The following is a 22,831-nucleotide window of genomic DNA, read 5'->3' on the forward strand; positions in this document are numbered from 1 at the left end:
ACTCTGTGTGTACCCATTGTAAGCACGAATAACTGAAATACAATGTGTTGTTCTCGAATTGAAAATGTAAGGTAAATACGCTGTCGTATACGGACAGACAATTCTAAATTTTCTGTATAGTTTTCCATAGTTTTCATTTGATTGATTTATGTATGCGCTGCGCTTACAACAAGCACACATACGAATCATTTGGCGTATCAAATACGAGTATATGTGGTTTTTCTCAAGACAATAAATACCTCTTGGATACCGCGGATGGTTGTTACCATGCCTAGGATGACGTGTCTCCTTGACCATCTCTACAACATTAGATACGGTATCGGAGAACCCGATATCATGATGTATGTATTGATGGCCACGTCGTCGAGGACTTGGAGATCTGGCAAGTGGCGAGCCATTGTGCCTGCAAAAGGATGGAAGGAAGAAAGTAGTTCTCATACACACTCGTACATTTGAGGGCAATTGCAATCCATAGAATACATACCTTAAACTAGGCGATCGCCGATGGCCGTTCATGTACGAATGTCCAGGATGTAAATGGCCAGCATCGGCACCGGTAAGCGACTCCTGCGAAGGTCGTCTAGACGCATCTTGCAGTTCCAGCATCTGTTCGAAAGAGTTTTACAAAGCATTGTGTTACATCAGTTGTACAATCATGAATGACCACCACTTGAAATCAGTCTATTTCTTTAATTTATTCAGTTTTTGGATCAGGGGCGTGGGGGGTTGGGGAAATACGAATTTGTTACGAATGTTGTTTGAAATTCCTGTCGACCGATTTCTTGTGGATTCATTCATTGGTCGGGTTTACAGCATACAGAAGAATATATCTGTGTATATCTGGAGTATACATTAAGAACTACAGATGGTGATCCTATGCTCCTTATAGGAGCTTATAGGAAGGCAATATATATATACATATATGTAGTACATATATATGTAGATATGTTTCGTATATAAAAGCTACAAAATAAATATACATTGAGACATGTATGCTTACTTTGCTGAGTACTATATGGTTGAGTATAGGGGTATATATGGGTGGGTAGTATATATAATCAAAACAAATATTAAGCAAATATTACTTTCACTGCAACAAAAATACATATCCAAATGCGGTTTCAATTGTACTAGATTGAATTATCGAAAGGTTCTCAAATGCAGAATAACATTACGGTTTTATGTATTTAGGTATTATTTTGTAGGTATTGTAGATATTGATTAATCCTATTTATAGGGCGTGTAACATTTAAACAATTCCATACACTACATTGGGCGGGGCGGGACGGGGGAGTATACATATACGATACATATATACTGGAACTCATTTCTTTAGGTTTTATCATGGTAAGTAGCTATCGTGGTTGTTATATCTGTATCTGTATCTGATCTGTTGGGATCAGAAAGAACACTATCTCGTTCTCGTTGAATTTAGTTGAGTTAAGTCTCGTTTACTTAATATGCCAATTCAATTGTTTGTTTGTTACCCAGATTGATCTACGTAATTTTGAATAGTTTGTCCTATATTTATGAGATATAGTCTCATACAAATAAATCGATAACTCAATAGAAATCAAAATCAAATGTAAATCGATTGCTGGTTATAGCTATCTACAGTCTACAGAGAGGCTAAGGCTATCAACATGGCTGTGGTGGTGGAGTAGAGATGGAGTGACTGTCGAAAGCATTCCGTATGGCGTAAGGCGTATGGTGTTTAAGCAGTTCGAAAGCGGCGCAAGCGATTTGAAGCAAGCCAAGACAGAATGTCAATCAAAATGTAAGCTAAATATAACACTACATAGTATATTACAGTATATTATTTACAGCATGCAGCCTACAAGTGTGTGAGTTAATAGGATATATGTATATACATATGTGTTCGTGTGAGTTAGTATGGGTGGGAGGTCAAGTCCTGTATCCTTTTCCAGTAGCGTGGACGTTAACCGATCTTTACTTACCACAACAATACGAGTATTGTTAGGGGGAGGGGCGACTCACTCGTGTCTGTGTTGGTTGGACTAACGAAAGTGTCAAGGTGTACATAATATTACGCTCAAATCGAATACAAAAACAATTACTACGTACACATAAAGCCACCACCGCTATATGTATTCATCTAGGAGGATATATCGGAGGAGGATATATGACCTGAAGCTTCTGTGGTTCGGTTTACCTCTAGCAAAAATACAAATCATAGCTATACATCATGTCATATGCTATACAATATAGTTTTAGTACTAGCAACTGTTTATTTACCAACGATATGTATAGAGTAAATTTCTATCAATGAAAAAATAAACATGGGATTTCCCTTGGGCGGGCAAATGCATATCCTTTCCTGGCAAAAGCATTCTCAGCATAGCATCTCATCTCAGTACTAGGGTATTTCCGATTTCAACGTACGAGTACTCTTGGCTTTATGTGTACGTAGAAAATTGTCTATAGCAATTGGATTGATTGATTGTCGGATGATGTTGTCGGAATGATGAGACAAGAAGAGTTAGAACCGCCAACTTGTACCACTGATAGATCGTTTGAGATTGAGTTTGAGGAAAGAGTCGCACAGAGGACCATTGGATTGATTTACGATTTCGGTTGTGAAATGAATGATACGGATTTTGGTGAGTCAATTTATACAGACATTGCATTGCAGACAGGTGTATTGTACATGAAAACAAAAAGTTCTTATGCATAAGACTAATATTACCACTATTTGCTTCAAGTGAGGGAGATATTGCTTGCCAACTAATCGGTAAATCGGTGAAGAGGTGGTCGCACACTCGTTAGGAAATATATCTATACGATTACAAGTCCGCTAGTCAACTAGTCCATCCATTCGTTAATCTTCAACCAAAACCACTCAACGACTCAATAGATGGATAAATAGATAAATGAATTTGGAAAAGTGGGTAGTGGTTTGCAGATCATACGAGTGGCAGGGTGGGGATCGGATCGGATTGGATCGGTTGGGGCGGGGACTATTGTTGAGTGGAGCTCCCGTTTGCTCCACTGTTTTTTTCTTCTTTTTTTTCTATTGCTGCCTCCAACACTTTTGCCCAAGGAACGAGAACGAACGAGTATGCCTACGAGTACATGTACATGTACGAGTACTAGTACGAGTACGAGAGTATTTGGTTATAGATACGATCAACGATCAAAATTACAACATTGAGTACGAGTACGAGTACTAAGCGAAGATTGCGTTTCTAACGGTTTCAAATAATTGCTATGCAACATTTATGTATGTACGAGAGTATTTTTTTTGTAGTAGTACTATTGAGTAAACGCAAATTGAAGACTTATTGTATAGTAAGTTGGGGGTAAACACAGCACACACACACACAGTACATATAATTTATGCCTCGCTGAATATTGTACGATGCTATGATACACAGGTATCGCTACAACGTAGTAGGATACAACGAGCACTTGTGGGTGGATAGTGTGTATGTGTATGTGCGTGTGTGTGTGTGCGAGTATTGAAAGGTAGTAGTAGTAGTAGTAAGTGGTTTTGTAAGTACTAGTGTTTTACTTTTCGACTTAATTTGGTTTTTGTGAACAACATTTATATCGGAAACGGATTATGGACACAAAGAGTATTCACATATATATTCAATAATATACACAATTAGTTATTAGTCTTGGTTTTTAGTAAAATGTTCGATAAATGTTCATATATTGGTTTACCGCTTGGAGTTTATCAAACTTATTCACCTTTTTGTTTCTGAAATATTTAAAAATTAGAAGAAAACAATTTACTTATGTCAATGTAGGAATGTACAAAAAGCACAAAGAGTAGTAGTTCTTGTGGTTAGTTGTTTGGTATTTGATTGGTTTTTTGATGGTAGTGTTGGTACTGGTAGTGGTGTTAGTAGTAATCGTAACTGTATTTGATTTAGTGGAGTGTTGTGAAGCGAATGTTGTCTAATCCTTAAATACCCATACACATTTACATATGTCTAGAATGTGCTTATGCTTATGCATATATGATATATGCGCTTGGTTTTCATGATCTCATGATCTGGATGATCCATTTTGAGAGCAATAAACTCTCACATGATGATAAAAGCTTCTTGTTTGTGTACTATACGAGTATGCTTTCTTGCTATGCAAGTTTGAAATATAAACGTAATCCTCATAAAGATTTAATATGATTAATTTGAAAATCGATTTTCGAAGTTTCGGTACTATATTTGAAGTATTTACATATTTGTAATGACACGGAGATCCTCATCCTATAGTAGTGCTGGGACACTTTAGGATGGAATGGGTAAAGCAAAGTACGTCTGAGGAGTGCAAAGCTGTATTTATTATCGCTTAAACAAGCCCTAGTCTTCAAATTACAGATTAGCGTTTTTATCTAAATGAAATGCGAATTATGTGAGAGGATTTTTAGTCATATTAAATAGGATATACGTTTGAATAGAACATATTTTGGTTGGTTGGATTTCTAGGTGGATATGATGGACTTAGAGATGAGCGTGCAATGATGAATAGTGATGCTGTTGACGATGCGATGCTGATGATAGGGATGATGGTAATGGCGTTGGCACTTTACGGATTATAGTTAAGATTGAAGCTGTTTGTAAATTACCTAACTGATCGCTTTCTGATCGTACTCCGCCGTGCTAGTGTTGCCAAACTGTTGTGTTCGGCATCACCGTTTGCGTGGTGGTGATGGTGCGTGCTCGCTAACAAATGTGTCTGTGAGTTGGCGGCTCCTTCCCCATTCGCCTCGAAGCTTATGGAATTCTGACGCGATCCTCCTTTGTCGAGGGCGGCCATATCGAGCAGGCAGTTAAAGAATGATTGTTTCTATGTTTTTCGATATTCGAATGGCCATTCGTTACGTTTTTGTTTTCGTTTCCGTTTCGTTGTGTTTCGTTTAGTTCGTTCAGTGTGGTTTTTTTTTTTTAATTATTTTAGAATTTGTTGCATATTTCAAATTTGATTGATTTGTTGCATTGATTCAATGGTTAATCGGTAGTTTAATTGTAGATACAGTTGTTGTTGTATTTTTGTTGAGTTGTTGTTGTTGAAGTTGGGTGAGTGGTGATAGTATTTTTGATATTGATATTTATGGTAACATTGCAACGCATTAGGATTGGTTTTTGTTTTTGTATTTGTTTTGTTTTTGTATTTTCATAAGCATTAAAAATGGAATGTAAGAATTATTATAGAATAATTGTAAAGATGTAAGTAAGAGTTTTGTTTTTATTACAGAACCAAAAAAAAACCATAAATCATAATCGAAAAGATAGTATTGTATATATCATAAGTATTCTCATATACATATGTATAGTATATAGTTATATACATATGCACGCATATATAGTAATAGAATATATAAGGGCAAATAGCGTTTTGCTGAATAGTAGTTGGGTTCCTTTATATTGGAAATATATATAGGTTTTTGGTATGGCATAGCATTTCGAGATGTGTCAAGCTCTATGCGGAATGTGTCGGTAGGATGTAAGTAGAGATGTTTTTGTAAGATGTTAAGTTAGAGGTAAGTTAAGGTTGTAACTGTAATTGTAATTGTAATTGTTGTAATGTATGCTTGGATGCTTTCGCATTAAATGTTTAGTTAAGTAGCTTAAAAGAGAGACTTGCTGGATACGTTCAAAACATGCGCAAACTTTTGTACAACTCACTAGGATTTGAAGAAAATCTAAGTAGTACCGCTATTATTATGAGAATTATTATTATTATAATTATAATTTTTGTTTGATTGATAGATCGTAATTATTGTGTGTGCCAATTTATAGAGATGGTGGACCACGAAACAGATGAAACTCGGATTGAATCTGTTCCGTTGATAACTATAAAAAAAAATCTCTAGTTTAAGAAAAGAAATACACAAAATGAAAACATAATTTCATGTTCTTTATACTAGTAGTGGCATACATATCTAAGTTTTAGTTGGATTCAGACGCTTTTTCAGCGCTTTTATTTAAATCTCAAAATGGTTTGGTTTTTTGCATGCTTTCGTTTTTCTTGATTTAGGATCAGTTTTTAGATTGATGACTGATTGATTGATTGCCTTTATGTAAGCATGCCTAATGAGCGCCAAATGCTACAAGGAAACTCAATGGCATATCGACAACTGAACTGAACAAAACATATTAAATATAGGACATTTGCCTGATCGCTTTGATCCTACAGATCTCTCTTTGTTTCTGTTTCTATTTCTATATCTATTTCTCTTTTCTCAGATTCCTTTTTGTTACACTTTGATACACGGGTATATATCATTTCATATGTTCTATTCATATTTTTTAGATTGTTATTACAATAGCAATCGGCATCATTATTCATATTCATATTCATATTCGTATTGGTATAGGTATTTTTGTCAGCCCTAAAGCTGTTTGTGTACTGGGGATTATTTATTGTATCGATAGATAGATTGTGGCCCTGGGCCTGTTATTCTATCTATTCTCTATTGGATGTGCAAGAGTGTGTGTTTAGTGTTTTTTGGTGCAATAGTCGATTCAAACTTGGAGAACAGTGCACTATTCGAAAGATGCTGAACAAAAGTGTGTGTTAAATCTATGTTAAATCAAAGACAACAACTCATCCGTTTTTTGTTTTTTTTTTTTTTCAGGCGCAGTTGCAGCAGCATACAAATGTGTAGTCCTTCATAATTTCATGTTCATTTTCATTTGAGGGAACTGCCGCAAATCTTTACTACTAATCTTTAAGGCTTTCTAAATAATTTTGAAAGGAATTACAGATGGAAGAATTATTGGAAAAAATTAAAGATTCGATTAATCTTAAATGTGCAAAACATTTCAGGAAATTGATTAACAAATCTGCCTTTCGTTCAATATTTTTGTATGGAAAAGCATGTATAACTTTCTTCTTTAAAAAAATTAGAGCAACTAAGTCCTGGCAAAGAAAAGAGGTTTTGATACAAATATGTATCTAAATCGATGTATAAGATATGCTCTAAAACGATACCTTTCATTGGGTGAAATACATGGAAAAGTATCAACGATTAAATAGGGTTTGCTCAGGCATTGATGTACTTCTCTTTTAACTCTCTTTGTCGTAAACTATTTATATCCATACATATACATATGTATGTATTATTGTAAATATCTTTCTTCATTTATGATATATCAGGGGTTCTCATATTATTCGAAAGGAATTAAGCGATCAATGGCCTGGTTTCTGGGGTACTATCCATGGGCAAGCATCAGCTAAGATGTGCAGAGGGATCCACAAGCAAGCATCGTCTATAGGGGCGCATATACTCGTACCTTGCACTATGGACGGCACACTCCACGAAAGGAGAGAAGAGCCGGGTCTAGAGTTGAGTGTGGAGTTCGATTGTTTCGATCGGGTTTGTGTGTAAAGCGAAACATGACCATAGCATTGCAGTTGGGTGTTGCTCTACGGTTTGATATGATATTCTATAGTATGCGGATAGTTTTATAAGTATTTAGTATGCATTGAGTAGAGTGGTTGCTGGGTTGGTTGGTTGTGGGGCAGGCTTATGCTTATATGCTGGTTTTCCTAGTTATATGCACATTCCTAGGCGAGTATGTATGTACACATGCCTCTAGCCGATAGAGAGATTGAGAGAACAATAGAGCAAGAGAGAGGTGGGTGGTAAGAGCAGTACAAGAGAGTAGTGTAAGTGGAGGAGTAGTAGGAGGAGCTTCAAAAAAAGCGAAAGCAAAATCAAGCGAAAGATTGCATAGGCATATATCTATGTAAATATATAGAGTATATACCGGCTCCTCGACGGCCGTTGGGCTATATTTACGCTCGTCATCGTCTTCCGGCTTCTTCCGCTATCATTGCCATTTGCCATTGCCATTAGCATATTGTATTTGCCATTGTATTTGTAAATGGTATTTTGTGGTCCAATGGTACAATGTTAAAATCGAGAAATTCATGGATTCAAATTCAGTTTTCAGATTCAATTTTTTTTTTTTTATGGAGTGTGTGTTTTGTGTTTTGTGCAAAGGATAACAGGATAACAGATAAAGCACAATTTCATTAATTATTTCGACACGTGTGTGAATCATATGTGTGTGTGTTTTTGTGGGTGGTGTTTTTTAGGGATGTGCCCTCGCCGGTATCTGTCTGTTTCATATATGTAAGTATATGAGATACATTGCCCGACTCTTAGAGGGATTCGAGTGGTTTACTTTGTGTTCTAATCAAATGGGCAAACCTCTAGGAATAAATCTAAGAATATCAATAGGTTTACTTACAGATCTAAGAACTTCTTGTACGATATAGTATGGTATAAATTCAGATACTAAGAACGAACAATACAATCGCAAACACTCGAGTAGTAGTAAAGTAAATTACGGAAACTCTTCAATTCAATTCTACCGATACGAGTATATAGATTATATTTAGTTATATTTATTTACTTCTAAGATAACAGTAAAGTACAGTACAGTACTCATTGCTCTCAATAAATAACGTTTTGTAGGAGATACTTGATTACTGAATACTGGAATACGAGTTTTACTTTTTGTCATCCCAAATGGGTTGCAACATTTTCTGTGTGGATTTTTCCGATTCGTTGTGGATTAAAATAGTATTTGATTTCGATTTTGATTTCAAGTGAAGAAAACTATGCATCCCGTGTATGCCCACAACTGCCCATAATAATAATAATATTACTATGTATAATAGCAATACGGGATTTGGAATTTGTGGTTTGATCTCGAGATCTGATCGTATAGCAGATCGTGGCACTGGATTGTAGTGTCAATTATGGGCAGCTTCTTGTGGCTATAGTATATGTATGGTATGTGTATTGACTATTTTCTTGGGCTTTCACTCGTTTTCACATACAAGGTATGTGTGCAACGTACGTATACATATATGGTAGGTAGTAGGTATTATTGTATATACAAATGTGATAAAACATGAGGTTGCATATAAAATTAATTATATACCTCCTTCCAGTTCTGCGTATATTTTTTTTTGTGGTTTGGTTTGGTTTTGATTTTTTGTTATATATATTTTCATATTTTTTTTTGTCGTTTTTTTCGTTTACGGTTTTATTTCAATGAAAGATAGAGAGTTCATTGTCAATCGTATGAGAAGAGAAATCATAATATTACATATAGTATTTATTCGATGTTATATCAATTTTTATATAGATTTTTTTGTGTGCGGTTTTGTTTTATTTTCATTGTTTCAGTAGTGTTTCAGTGTGGTGTGTAATGGAAGCTTTTTGGAGGCAGTTGGCATTGGGTATTGGAACGTTTCCCAATCCACACTCCAATGCAAATTCTGTTCTGGCTAGAGCATGGTTTTTATTTTTAGTAGTTAGTTTGTGCTTTGAAAAGAATTAGAGCATCAGCGAGGTAGATCGATAGATAGATAGTTCATAGAGAGTTTGCTTATATACATCTGTGACTGTGAGGGACAGCACAATGTCTAGGACTTAGACTTATGATAGACTTATCATTACATGAATAGTAGTGGTAGCAAAGAACAGTAGTAGCAGCCACCACTTCGGTTCTTTGGTGGTGCAGATTCAACACAAAACAACAACGAATCAACCAAAATGTTTAATGCCAAAATAAAACAAAATCATAGCAAAATTCTTCCTGCGATTATCGTTTATCTCGGATTCTTAACTGGATGGTTTTGGGGACCCTTGGATACGTTCCAGTGAGAAGCTCCTAACGACACTTTTTTGTTTTTGTTTTTTTGTTGTTTTTGTTGGCACTTAACATACGAGTCTTCTGGATTATCATGTGGTTCTCTGACCAGGGCTAGGGGGGTTCCATTTAATTTAGACTAGAGTTGTTGTATTAAGTACATGGTAGTACATTTTGTGTGTGGGGTTCGGGGGGGTTTTGGTCGGCCGAGTTTGGGGGTTGTGAGACTATGTACAAGAGATATAACTTACCGGCATGCCCGAATCAATCTGGCCGAACCTCGTGTTACGCCAGGACTCCAGTATGAGGAAACCTGCGTAGATTTTACCAACTGAAAGCTTCCCCTTATTCAGCTGATCGAGCGGTGGCACCAGCAGATTCAGCATCTTCTTCGCCTGCAACGGCCAGATGTTCGTGATGGTTTCCCTGAGCTCCATGTCCGCCTGATCCATCTCCTCAGCTAAACGAAGGAATGTATACGGATGTTATATAGTGAGCATATGGAAAATCGATCAGGTATCAACATACGCGCTCGCATCTTAATGCTTAGATTCTCCCGAATCAAAGCGAACAACGTTGTGGTAAACTGGACTCTCAGCTCATCGTCCAGCGGCATATTCATTCTGATCAGTTTTTTGTAGGCCAGCCGATTGGGACACTTGTTACCAAATCCCAGCGGTGGATCCATATTCTTAAGCATGTCGTACATTTCCGTGTAGTGTATTTTACCACTAATTCATTCGAACGACAACGGGAGGATTGGAAAATTAGTTCGGTGCTGCTCTGTGCTGCTGCGTGTAAACTCTCAATCCAAAAAACACAAAACAGTGTGTGGATCTTCGTTCAAGCCGAAGACATGCATATGTGAACCCGATCGTATGTGTGTATATTCGAACCCTGCAGAACAGGCATCCGAATCCATTCGGTGGGATTCGGTATTCGGTATTCGCTTCGTTCGGTCGGCAACTCATTACGTCGAAACGCTCGCCCAAAACGGACTGAACGAATCACGTATCGTAATTTTTGCTGTGTCAGAACACACCATAGATCGATATGCATGGTAAAGAACTTAAAACTGAAATTAGAACAACTCAAAGGTGAGGTGGGATGGGTGTTCAAAGGAGGGTTCAAGCTCAACTTGTGCACACAGTCGGCTCTTACTTTGGAGAGCCTTAGAGAGTATAGTCCGTGTATCGACCGTTTGATATATGAATCAAATACGACCAAATAACAATCGTTTAATATAAGTGCACGCTTGATCGAATGGCAGGAAAGAAAAGAACCGGAGAATGGGGTACAAACTTAAAGCAAAAATGTTTACGAGAACTTTGTGGTAAACGAAAACTTTGTGAATTTTGAGAGTAATGTGTGGACATGTGCAGATGTTTTGTGTGTGTCGTATGTATTTTGTATATATTAAACAGATAATTACGTCGCATTTGGATCATATTCCGCCCATATGCGCACAAATTCGTCTAAGTGATGAGCACCCAATATACTGGAGTCCCTTGTGAGATAATCAAAATTATCCATGATGACGGCGACGAACAGATTCAACATTAGAAACGAACAAAAGAATATAAACGATACGAAGTAGGCGTAGGCCAGCGTCGATCCGCAGTACTCGCCCGGGCCCTTCTCGGCGTCCTCGTCACAGGCTTTGCCCTTGAGGCAGGCCAGCATTATGTTTGGCCATGCCTCGCCCGTTGCACATCTGTGGCGTGAAGATCAGGGAATAACATAAGAATTAATATACATATGGTTCTGAGTTCTCAAAAAGAAACGAACTATTTTTAAGGTATTATATGTATTAACTAACTCTAAATACGATCGGTACGATTTGGGGGAGGGGTGTGTGTGTTTATGCAATGAGTGTAGTTGTAGTGGCGTGTATTTACATATAGTACTCGTACAGGAAATTGGATTTGATACGCTGATATAAGTATATATACGATTATGTGTATGTAAGTGTATATACATACAAGGAGATTGCAGGAGGCGGCAGGATATGAGTGGTATATATAGTCAGTAGCTCCTTTATGTATATAGAATTACATACACACTAAGCTACTACAATTTGCAGATACTTAAGGCAGATACTGTTCGGACACACGCGACAGAGAGATAAAGAGAAAGACTAATACCAATTGGTTATACGGCAGACAATTACGGAATACATACTATATAGTACCTATAATTTCGACTGAATTTCGACTTATTGGTGGTGGTAGTAGTAGTAGTAGTAGTAGTATGAGATATATGTGTATGTACTGGGAGTATATAGTTGATAATGGCTAATGGACTGATGACTGATTGATCACAGAGTGGAATTACATACAGACATACATCAACTGGCAGTTCTATTAACTTTATTATCATTTTATATGTATATATATGGTAGATATATATATATAGTATATAGAGAGAGAGCGTTATAGGTGGTAAGTTGTTCGGGGGTCGTATATGTATAACAGCTATATATGTTGTAGTATAACTAGAGCATAAATTACCAGTAATATATAGTACTGCAAAATGATTCAACTCTCATTTAAATCTCAACGGTTTAAAACACTGCAACAACGAAAAGTGCAAAACTTTGGCAAAATCAAGCTTCGCTTTCAAAATATAGTATTTAGTTCTACAGGTTTTTGGTTTTGTTTTGTTTTTTTTTGTACATACATTAGTAATACATACATATACTATATCGTATTATGCGCATATGTGGGTGGCATATGTCGCACATGACGATTTCTTATTAGTTTTAAGTTTTAGTTTTAGTTTTGTTAGTTTTAGTTGATTGATTGATTGATATATATATATAGTACATATATCAATAAATATATATATATATATTGTATGGATATATTGTTGTTGTTGTTTTTTTGTTTTTTTTTTTGTGGTATACATAACTCTAGAAACCAAGCTACATACACAGGTATCAATCAAAAAATTATTGTAATTGTTAAGCAAAACGAATGTATGTAAGGTAATGCTTGAATCTGAATTTTGGAATTGGATTTTGGAATCAGGAGAGAGAGACAGAGAGAGCGAGAGAGAGAGCTGATTATTTTTGATAGTTTTTTTTTTATGGATTTACCACCGTTTTCTACTGTAGGGCTGCCTGCCGCAAATCCGAACGATGTGCTCTTTCTTTCATGTGACTAGAAACCAATACAGATTATATATATGGTACTATAGTACTATGATAGATAAGGTCTAGGACTCTAGAGTTTTGGGTTCAAAATGAAATCTAGTTGTTGTTGTTGTTGTTGGAATGGGCATACAAACTTACAAACTATCCTAGAACACTCCCAAAAAATCCCAAATGAAATACTAAACCATTTAGGCGGCTCTAGGGCTAAACTAAGATATCCATCCTTCCTCTTTCCGCTTCAAGGTGCTATCCACCCCTAGAGACTAGTAATAGTACGAGTAGTAGTATATTTATGATACATATTGTAGTAGTAGTAGTAGTAGGAGGAGCGAACGCGTATGAGATAGAGAGAGAGAGAGAGAGTCTAGTTGTATACTAGATTAAAATTATTGCTAACTTGTATTTGATATTTTATAGTATCTATAGCTAGTTAGTAACTTAATTACTGAGAATCGAAAACTTGTTTTGGTTTTGTGGGTAATAGTAGTAGTAGTAAAGTACAATAAGTAGTATTTAGGGGCTTGGAGATCTAGGATCTAGTTGGGGATTACATACCTGAAGAGCAACATGACGCCTTGAATAAATGATTGGAAGTTGTTGTGCCTAGTAATGGAATTTTCCACTGTACCTAGTTTGATATTTCCGAACACCTATGCACGATTCAAATATCGGTAAAGAATTCAATGGATTATTGATTTATGGTTTTTTTTTTGTTATATTTTGTTATTGATCAACTGAAAGACTTAAATCATATGGCACATTACACACACTCGATTCCTCTTCCTTACAATCCTCAACGTTGGCTGGTACTACCCACAAAAAAAAAACTCTAAGCCCGCGATCCTATTAGACCCATTCTTCGACCCCATTCTTTCGACACGGCAAATCCATACGTGAGATTGGGTCAGGGCGAGCAGGAAATCTCATACACATACTCGTAATGCGAGCATCATCTTTTGTAAGCTGTACAAATACGTAGTACAAATACCACAACGAACAGTCAGAATCGGGGCAGAATGGGTAGATGGATGGATATATGTGGTGAGGAGTTCTCTTCGATTTACACATGTCGATGCATACATACATGTATGTCAATGCAGTGGCTGTTGTGTGGGTGGAGGACGACTATTGCAATGCTAAAAATCAATGACAGTCAACATCCGAGCTAAAGCACTCTCAAAAACTTGTATCTTTAGGAACAATTAGGAACAGCTCTGTATCAAAAATAAACATAAAAGGGGGTGGAGGGGATTGGAAATAAATAAAAGCAAGCGAAACGAAACGAAACAATTTACTTGAGAACTCGCATCGGTTACCATTGACAAAAAATGTATATAGATACAAAAGAAAAAGATATACCTAAAAGATACTCTATGATAATTAGCCAATTTGAAACTCATTCAGTTATAGTGAGTGCTAATGGAGTGCGTTTCATCTAATGAAATCAGCAAAAAAAAAAGACAGTACAATTTTTAGGAACAGCAAAAGGAATCAAATCAGCCTTCAGTTTTCTTGAAACGCACTCTATAGGGTGTGGAAAGTAGTATTAAAGTACCCTTAATAGTTCTATGATAACCGACATATCCCAAACAGGAACTCAAAGTGAAAAAAAGGCATCTATATGTACAGCGTTCAAAACAGAATGGTTTATAATCTGGATGATCTGATATGATCTGATATCCGGTGGTTGTGTGAACCATTGAAACATTTAGTAAACCAAAACGAGGAATATACCAAACAAATATTGTACACGATCCTAATGTTAAACAAATACATTAAATACAATTTTTCAATTCAACAACTGGCAACTGTCAAACGCATACATTGATTCCATTTTGTGTTTTTGTTTTTGTTTTCTTTGGTTTTTTTTGGGATGCGAATATACATAAGATTCAACGAACGAACTATGGATACTTGATGATCGAAATGTTTCCAAATTGCGGGAGGACTGTAGAGTGGGCTTACAAGGAACAACACAACAGAACAGTGTATCCCCCCCCATAAGCACACTCGTGTGTCAAATTTTGGTTAATATTCCGAATTGCGAATCTACATTTTGATGTATTTTGTATATGCATGACTGTTTTTTTAGTGCCATCTTTGGGTAATCGTAATCGCTATGGAGTTGTACTATGGTTTAAACTAGATTATGTTTCTCGTTTACCGAAAGAGCAGCATGATTCCACCGGAGAACGATTGGAAGTTATTGTGGCGATTCAGTTGCGTGTCCGGATCATACTTTATGTTGCCGAAAACCTTTTGGTTTGATGTAAACATTATAATTGGTTTGAGAAGGCATTAAATTTCGACCAACATTTATGATTCTATCGACTGATTCATTATTTTTTTTTTTTTTGTTTTATTCCATGTCTAGACATAGTCTATATTCTAGTTTAACTATTTAATAAGTACAAGTATATGATGATCACTAACCCAGACAGTTAAGAGCTATAATTAAAAGTAAAAAATGTAAAAAGAAAATGATGTTTCTGGAACTACTGCTGTGGAAATAGTACGGTTACTGTGCGACCCCATTAAATACATAATACATCCCGCCCAGCGGAGATTAAGAGTTGAGACAAACGACCTAACAACACAATCGGCAACCAACAGTTTATCCACTTATCATACGAGATATACAACAATTTCTGTGTGGATTTTTTTTTTTTTTTTTTGTTGTTTTTTTAGCACTCGTTGGTTTTTTGACGTTTATGGGGTAGGAACGGTGGAACGTTTGAAACTTACCTGCATGCCAATAATGGCGTATATAAAGAATAGCATGGCTATAAGCAAACAGACATATGGAAGTGCTTTAAATGATTGTACAAATGTCCAGAGGAGAATGCGTATTGTGTATCCTTGACGGAGTAGTTTGATAAGACGCGCCGCACGAAACAAACGCAGGAAGCCGACGTTGATTGAGTTCGACTGTAAAATATTATTGGCCAAAAGGTTTGTTGTTGTTTTGGAAGAGCAGATTCGAAGAAACAAAATAAAAGAAGAGAGAAAACAGAACGGAAAAGGAGATTGGTATTAGAGTGGTTTGTCCCCGTTTTTCGTAATATAACGTGAATTCGTCCGAATCCCTTTTTGGGGGGAACTCGTTCGAACTCGAAAGCGCGTCATCATACTTGATGATGATGCTCTCATGATGCATTCCAATCTAAGCTATCGGTTAGTAGTAGTAGTAGTAGTAGATCGTTCCGTTAGTACTAAGTAGTTGGTAGCAGTGCAGTAATAGTAGTAGTAGTAGTAGTAGTAGGTAGTTAGGCGCAGTTATTAGTTGGTAGTAGGTTAGTAGTAGGTAGAGTAGTTTACATACATAGTAGCGGTAGGTAGTATCGATTGAAAATCATTATTATATCATTAGCTAGTAAAACTATTTTCAAAACAAATCAAATGTCAAATTAATATCGTTCCAAATTGTATTTTACTCATAGATATAGTATACATGTATATACATAATTGTATATGTATAGATGGAACAAAATGCTAAACAAAAATTGGATTTTCAAACGATTGTTGTTTTTTTTTTTACGGGTACCTTAATGAAATGCAAATACTATACAGAATTTTCATTTTGTCAGAAATTGTAATCAAAAAACTATTTAGTTAATTGCGGTAGTGTGTCTGTTGTGTGTCTGTGTGTTTCTGTGTATTCTCGTTTGATAAGCTGTGTGTGTGTGTGTGTTTATCTATTTTTTGTTTTTTTTTTTTCCTGATTTGGAATATTCTTGTGCGTCTTCCAAATCTTCTACTACTCGTAATTTACAAAAATAAATTAAATTAAACAAATAAAAAAAAGTACGGAATTGTTTAAAGTTATATGCTTATATAAGTACTGGTAAATCGGATTTTATAGAAGTTTTTTTTGGAAAAGCTCTTTCAGTGCGTTTTGTGTATGTGTGTGTGTGTGTGTGTGTGTAGGTCTTTTTTTTACTAAACAAAACTAATCGTGTTGGTTTTTTGATTCGTTCTAAGTACAAGTATTTGTTGGGTGGTTCTTGTAAGCGAAATAAAGTAAGCGTTTAATCAATGTAGAACAGTATGCCAGTAGAACAGTATAACCGTATAACAGTTGAACAGTAGAACAGTTGTATTGTTGGGTTTTCTATGTACAGTTTGCATCATTTGCATGGTGCATGGCAAGTCGTGGAAACAAATAAAGTACAGGGTATCGTCAAAGGTGGTGTTTTTTTTCTTTCTTTTTTTTGGGTGGAGACGGGAGGGTGTGGGGCTAGGTCTTTCTGTTAACCGTTTTGTAATCGTCACAGATTTGGCCAAAATATTTTACCCATCAGCTGTTGCAACAGTATAACACTTGTCGTACATGTTGGCGCATACATTTCTGTTTCAGATGTTGCATGCACCCACACGTACGGGTGTTGTGCTCTGGGATCATGTGCCTCTGGCAACTGCTGACTTGAGGACGTATACCGCCTCGCCGCGGGCTTCGTTTAATTGCTTCATTTATACACTGTGCAAAATCGTATATATCGTTGGAGTTACAAGCTACTGAATATGTTATAATAGTAGTAGTAGTACTTAAAATTACGGTTGTGTATGGACTACAGAGACTAGAGCAGATAGTAGATGGTAGCAGATGGTTGTTTGGTTACATATTTATAGTACATATTATATGTAGGTTTTGTTAAGAGGTGAAGCAACGATATCAAAAAACATTTGTTCGAGAGGTGTAGAGACAAAATTTGCTGTGTGTGGCCCAGTGCTTTTTTGTGGGTTGTAACTGAAAAGAAAACATACACAGTACTCGCAGCAGTACACTGAAACACTGAACACTGAACCGAACCGAGCCGAATCGTAGTACTCCCCATATATACTGTATATATATAGTATAGTAGAGTACCAGTAACGATTCTTGTCGATGTTGGAAAATACAATATGTACACAGGAAATGCAGTTTAAGAGCTAGAAGGCAGAGTGTGGCGGCTATCTCTATCCGGGCTATGAGTATATCTGAGCGTAGCTATACACATATGTATGCATATATAGTATATATATTATATATGGTGGATTCTATGGGTTATGCAGGGTATATGTGTGTGGAGGGGTGGGGGGATAATGGAGCATGATCCCACGCTGTGGTCGCTTTGTTTTTTTCATAGAGTAGGTCTCAAAGGGAGTTTTGGGTCGCTGGTTGACTATTTCTAAATCCCAAAATCGTTTATTACAGGATGTGCGTTTGTGGGAAGATATACACATGATGTTATCGTATAGAGTCCCAGATCAGATCTAATCAGATCTACGAGATCTAACTACCAGCAAGTACGCAAGAGAAAGTGGGGGGCGAGCGAGAGAGAGAACGAGAGCGAGAGCGAGCGAGATATCAAAGGAGAAAAACTGTATCTACAGATGATGTACGTACACAAAACGAGATCAATCGATGTGATCTGAATACGGAATACGGAATTGAATATAGTAGGAGAGATATTTTAAAAGATGTTCTTGGGTATGTATGGTAAGTAGTAAAACGTTTAGCTAAAAAGGCTAATTAGTCAAAAAATTTGGTTTGGTTTTGTTGTTGTTGTTGTTTTGCTTGTAGCGTGTGTGGTTGGTGGTTGTAGTTTTTGTTGTTGTTGGCTGTAGTAGTTGTTGTGGTTTGTTTGTTGTTGTTGTTGTTTTTTGAAAGTAGAAAACTTGTTAGGATAGATTTGTTTACTTACATCCTGTTGGATAGTGAGAAACCATTTTCAATTTGAAATTTTTTTGTGGATTTGTGTTGAGACAAATCAATGTGCACATTTTGATATTTTTTTTTATAAATGTTTTTGATTGTTGACATTGATTTGATTGGATTTGATTGATGACACACACAATTGTTTTTCAATTGATGTTTTTTCAGTTATAGTTGTTGTTGGTGGTTGTAGTAGTTGGTAGTAGTGATTGGTGTTTTTTTTTTTCATTCAGCAGTTTTTTGGTATTCAGTTGCATTCAGATTCATATTCAGATTCAGATTCAGTTCAAAATCGTCACAAATTACAAGATAATGAAATGTATTTTGATTGATGATTGTATTTTTTTTTTTTTTTTTTTTATTTAGTTGTTCATATATTGATTGAGAGTTTCATATATCATATCATATTGCATGTATAGACGATGCATGTTTGGACGATCGATCACAGGTCGGTTTCGGTATCGGTATCGGTTTTTGGTCAAACGATAATTCGATAGTTCGTTGGGCGGCGAAATCGTTGTTGATTTTTTGTGGTTATTCATATGTTTCGTATTATTTCGTATTCAGAGAAAGAGAGATATTTTGTTTTAGAAAAAATAAATAGAAATAGGTAAAGTAGAGTTGAAGATTAGTAGTATTGCAATTGCAACTGCACGACTGCAGTAGCTCTATCAAAGGGTAGTATACAAAGATAGTAGCAGATCAAGATCACAAATATCAGTAAGCAGAGTTGTTCAGTTACATGTTGGTTCTCTATATGTTGTTGAAGAATGTGTAGTGTACTATGTGGATGTGTGTTAACGAGTGTTGTTGCTGTTGTTGTTTTAGTATCTGTAATTGTATCTAATGGCTTTGGCTTTTTAGGAGATCTTCGATGTGTTTACAGAAAGGTTCTAATCGGGTTATTTTGTTGGTTTCTATAAATATTCGCGTAGTTCAACTTTTGGCTCTTGGCTATTGAATACTATGCAGGTTGTACGTGGGTTGGACTATACATATATATAGTAGTAGTATTGGGAAATGTATTTTTACAGAACTCAAAAATTTGTCAACTCAAAAGATAACTCTGATAATAAAGCATTGTTTGACGAAATGAAAGACGAAGTAAAGATCGAAGATTACCGGAACGATTACGAAATATATTGACCGCGAAAACAGATCCGATTCGAGAGTGTTAGGGAGAGAGAGTCTTACCTATACGACACACCACCAATGGGGAAGAGATAACCAGCTTGCGGGGAGGATCTGTGGATCGATGCTGGGTCCACTGATACTTTTGATGGTATTGGGAGGGGAGGGGGGATTGATTGGTTACATATAGATTGCAGGGCATTTGCAGCATTTTTCTCTTTGAAAGTTCTCAAGCAAAAAACAGTTTTCTCAGTACAAAACGTTTCAAAAAATTTTGTAAGTGTGTTGTGCGTGTACAAAGCCGAACTGAACTGAATCAAATGATATATATCCAAGTGCATTCAACGCACATACTCGCATGTAAGTGAGTGTACATATGTAGGTGGTGTATTCATATGTAGTTTTTGTGAGTATTTGTGAGTGTTTTGTGTGTGTGTGGTTGTGTGTGGCAATGTGTGGGTGAGTGTGTGGCATGCAGCAGCTGTAGCTGAGAAACGAAAGCCAATCCAAGCCCAGATCATTAGCCAGGGCACACTACTTAGTTGGTTACTTATAATGGTGGAGTGGAGTGGAGTGAAAGATGGTGTGAGCATCGCAAAAACTGAGTGTCAGGGCAGGGGGGGTGATTAGGTGAAGGGTGTGGTGGTTGTTAACAAAGCTCAAAAGTCATCCAAGTGACCTAGGATAGAGAGAAACTATCGAACTACAGCAGAGACTGTAAAAAACATGAGACAACCCAGCCAAAGAGAGAGAGAGAGAAAAGTAGCGGGAGTTCGGATCGGAATGGGTTTGGGTTTTTTTTTCTTTTGGGGGATGGGGTTTTCGAAAGAAAGACCAGACAATATTGAAGTCATGCTTTTGAAGAGTTTTTTGTATACTTTGCTTAAAGCTCAACAGATATCGTTAGAGTTATTTTTATATAGAAATTTCATCCATCGTCTGGATCGGCGATTATGTATGTACCTCTCACTTCATGATGACGTTGGGCAGTTGGCCTCGATCTGGCGCAAGAGATCGTGTGCCGGGAAGGACTACTTACATTCGACATTCGACAGCTCTTGGGCAGCTCTTTGAATACCTCTGATCCGATGTACAATTCGATTCGTTCTGTTTCGTTTCGTTTCGTTTCATTTCGATTTGATAATGATGATAATGATGCTTTCACCTTGCTTTCTCGTTATCGATTGATCATAGTTATTCGTGTGTGTACACATTGTGACGTGACAGTATTCAGATATTTTTTGGGGTTTTGTCTTTCGTGAATATATATTTGCTCATTGGTGTACTCGTATACATATGTACATATATATGTATAGTAGGGTGGGTGTCTGTGTCTCGGGTGGATGCCAATGTCTGTTCTGTATATCAACCGCAGTGAATGATGATGATTCGGAAAAAGGGTGTCAGGGGAGAGGCGAGTGGAGTGTGTGTGGCGTTTGTGTGGTTTCCATCAAACAGTCAAATTTGCGAGACCGATCAAACCAAAGCAATCCATGCGCAAAGTAAAACCAAGAGAAACAATTAACTCGAACAGCAGTTGCAGGACCCCGATGGATCGATCATCCTTCGTATGCATGGATCGATCATCTTCGAAAATTGAGATTCTAGATCTCAAAGAAAAATCTGCACGTTTTGAAACGTGTCATCAGTATAGGAAAGAACGAATGGGATTAGGAGTAAAAACTATACTCATTTATGATACGAAAAGTTGTTGATCTTCTTTCTTGATATCACACTTCGATACAAGATTGCAGACACAAAAAGATTATTTATTACTTGATGAGAGTTTATAAGATCGGTATACACAGGAACCACAGAGGATCCTGTGGCACAGCCGATATCACAATGAATGCTACTTTATTTATTGGAAGAATAGTGGATTCTTCATTATATATGCATGTATAATCAAGATATATACTATATTGCCACCCTTTCGCTGTACATTCTAACATTTCTTGACTACAAAAGCTTATATGCACGCAACTTTATACAAGAGACAGAGACAGACAGATATAGGCGGTGAGAGATAGTCACAGATACAGATAGATATATAGAGATATATATATAGAGAGAGAGAGAGATATAGAGACACAGTGGTAATTAATTACAAATCGCAATGTTGTGTGCTATGCAACAGAAAACTGAATACTGAATACTGAATACGAAACATATATGATAGATATATGGAAATGGAAATCGAAATCAAAAATTGGAAAATGAGTTCAACTAAGAGAGAGACATAATAAGTATGTATGTGAGAACACAAATGACTAATCATGTGATATATTTCGATCTTTCGTAAAGAAAATCAAACTAAATGATATAGAAATAGGATTCGGAATTAATAAGCTTTATTTAGTGGAAGGCAAGCTAATTAGCTTTAAGTTTTAAGCGGAATCTAAGGTTTCATTGAATTGGTACACATCGAAAAGTTTGGAATTGGAATTCTTTGGATAAATGCAAAAATCTGTGTAGATCGTGTTTCGTACTTACATCGTGCTGCTTGGTTGTGTCGGTTGTTGTACATGTAGTAGAAGTCGATGTATATAGTTGTTGAGATGATTGATTTGGGGGGATGGGGAGCGGTGGGTGGGGAGATATATATACATACATGTACATAAAAGATTTATTTTGTTGGTTTTTTTTTGTTCGAAGATAGATACATGTATGTACGTATATGTTTTTGATTTTTTGATTTTTTTTTTTGGATGCGTATGCGTATGCATGTGTGCATGTGTGTGTTTGCAGGACATACACATGCATAGGATTTAGTTGTTCGATTGTTGAATGACAGGATTGATTGAATGTTTTGCGTTTTTGAATTCGTTTTCATTGGTTGATTAATTGATCGATAAATCGATTGTTCGATTGGTGGGTTAGTTGGTTATTGTTTTTGAATTGAGATTTCGGTTTTGGATTGATTTGATTTTGGTTTTTGGTTGATTGGTTTGATTGATTGGTTAATTCGATTTAATATAAGTATTTTTTGGTTTTTCAATTGGTTCAGTGAGGTTTATATATATATATATATATATATATATATATTGTTTTTGGATACAATATTTGTTGGTGGTTGGAAGTGGTGGTGGTTTTTGGTGATTCGGTGGCAGTGGTTGTGGAGTTGTGGTTTAGGTGGTGGTGGTTGTGGTTTTTTAGTGGCGGTGGTGGAGCAAGAGACATATACATATATATAGAAAGAGTTGTTTAATT

At 36.3% G+C, this 22,831-nt stretch overlaps 1 protein-coding gene across 35 annotated transcripts in view; it reads right to left on the reverse strand.

Annotated features, from left to right (window-relative positions):
• LOC108156392 (voltage-dependent calcium channel type A subunit alpha-1) overlaps nucleotides 1-22,831 on the reverse strand; it is a 57,628-nt gene that overhangs the window by 6,514 nt on the left and 28,283 nt on the right. For 10 of the 35 annotated variants that reach the window (XR_004473662.1, XM_033395386.1, XM_033395433.1 and 7 more), the window contains 13 exons: nucleotides 22,115-22,120; nucleotides 18,480-18,482; nucleotides 15,541-15,723; nucleotides 13,351-13,445; nucleotides 11,074-11,355; nucleotides 10,170-10,372; nucleotides 9,893-10,101; nucleotides 8,928-8,939; nucleotides 7,743-7,802; nucleotides 4,595-4,815; nucleotides 3,688-3,724; nucleotides 485-606; nucleotides 240-403 (listed from right to left, as the gene is read on the reverse strand). Coding sequence is in view for 34 of the 35 variants with exons in the window: in XM_033395386.1 (XP_033251277.1) it covers nucleotides 240-403; nucleotides 485-606; nucleotides 3,688-3,724; nucleotides 4,595-4,815; nucleotides 7,743-7,802; nucleotides 8,928-8,939; nucleotides 9,893-10,101; nucleotides 10,170-10,372; nucleotides 11,074-11,355; nucleotides 13,351-13,445; nucleotides 15,541-15,723; nucleotides 18,480-18,482; nucleotides 22,115-22,120 (1,597 nt within the window). In the remaining variant the exon portion in view is untranslated. Of the gene's footprint in view, nucleotides 1-239; nucleotides 404-484; nucleotides 607-3,687; nucleotides 3,725-4,594; nucleotides 4,816-7,742; nucleotides 7,803-8,927; nucleotides 8,940-9,892; nucleotides 10,102-10,169; nucleotides 10,373-11,073; nucleotides 11,356-13,350; nucleotides 13,446-14,959; nucleotides 15,052-15,540; nucleotides 15,724-18,479; nucleotides 18,483-22,114; nucleotides 22,121-22,831 lie in introns of those variants that run through there. The other 25 variants (XM_033395478.1, XM_033395479.1, XM_033395474.1 and 22 more) reach the window with 19 other exon arrangements.

Source organism: Drosophila miranda, chromosome XL (genome assembly GCF_003369915.1).
Source record: "Drosophila miranda strain MSH22 chromosome XL, D.miranda_PacBio2.1, whole genome shotgun sequence".
Classification (NCBI taxonomy): Eukaryota; Metazoa; Arthropoda; class Insecta; order Diptera; family Drosophilidae; genus Drosophila; species Drosophila miranda.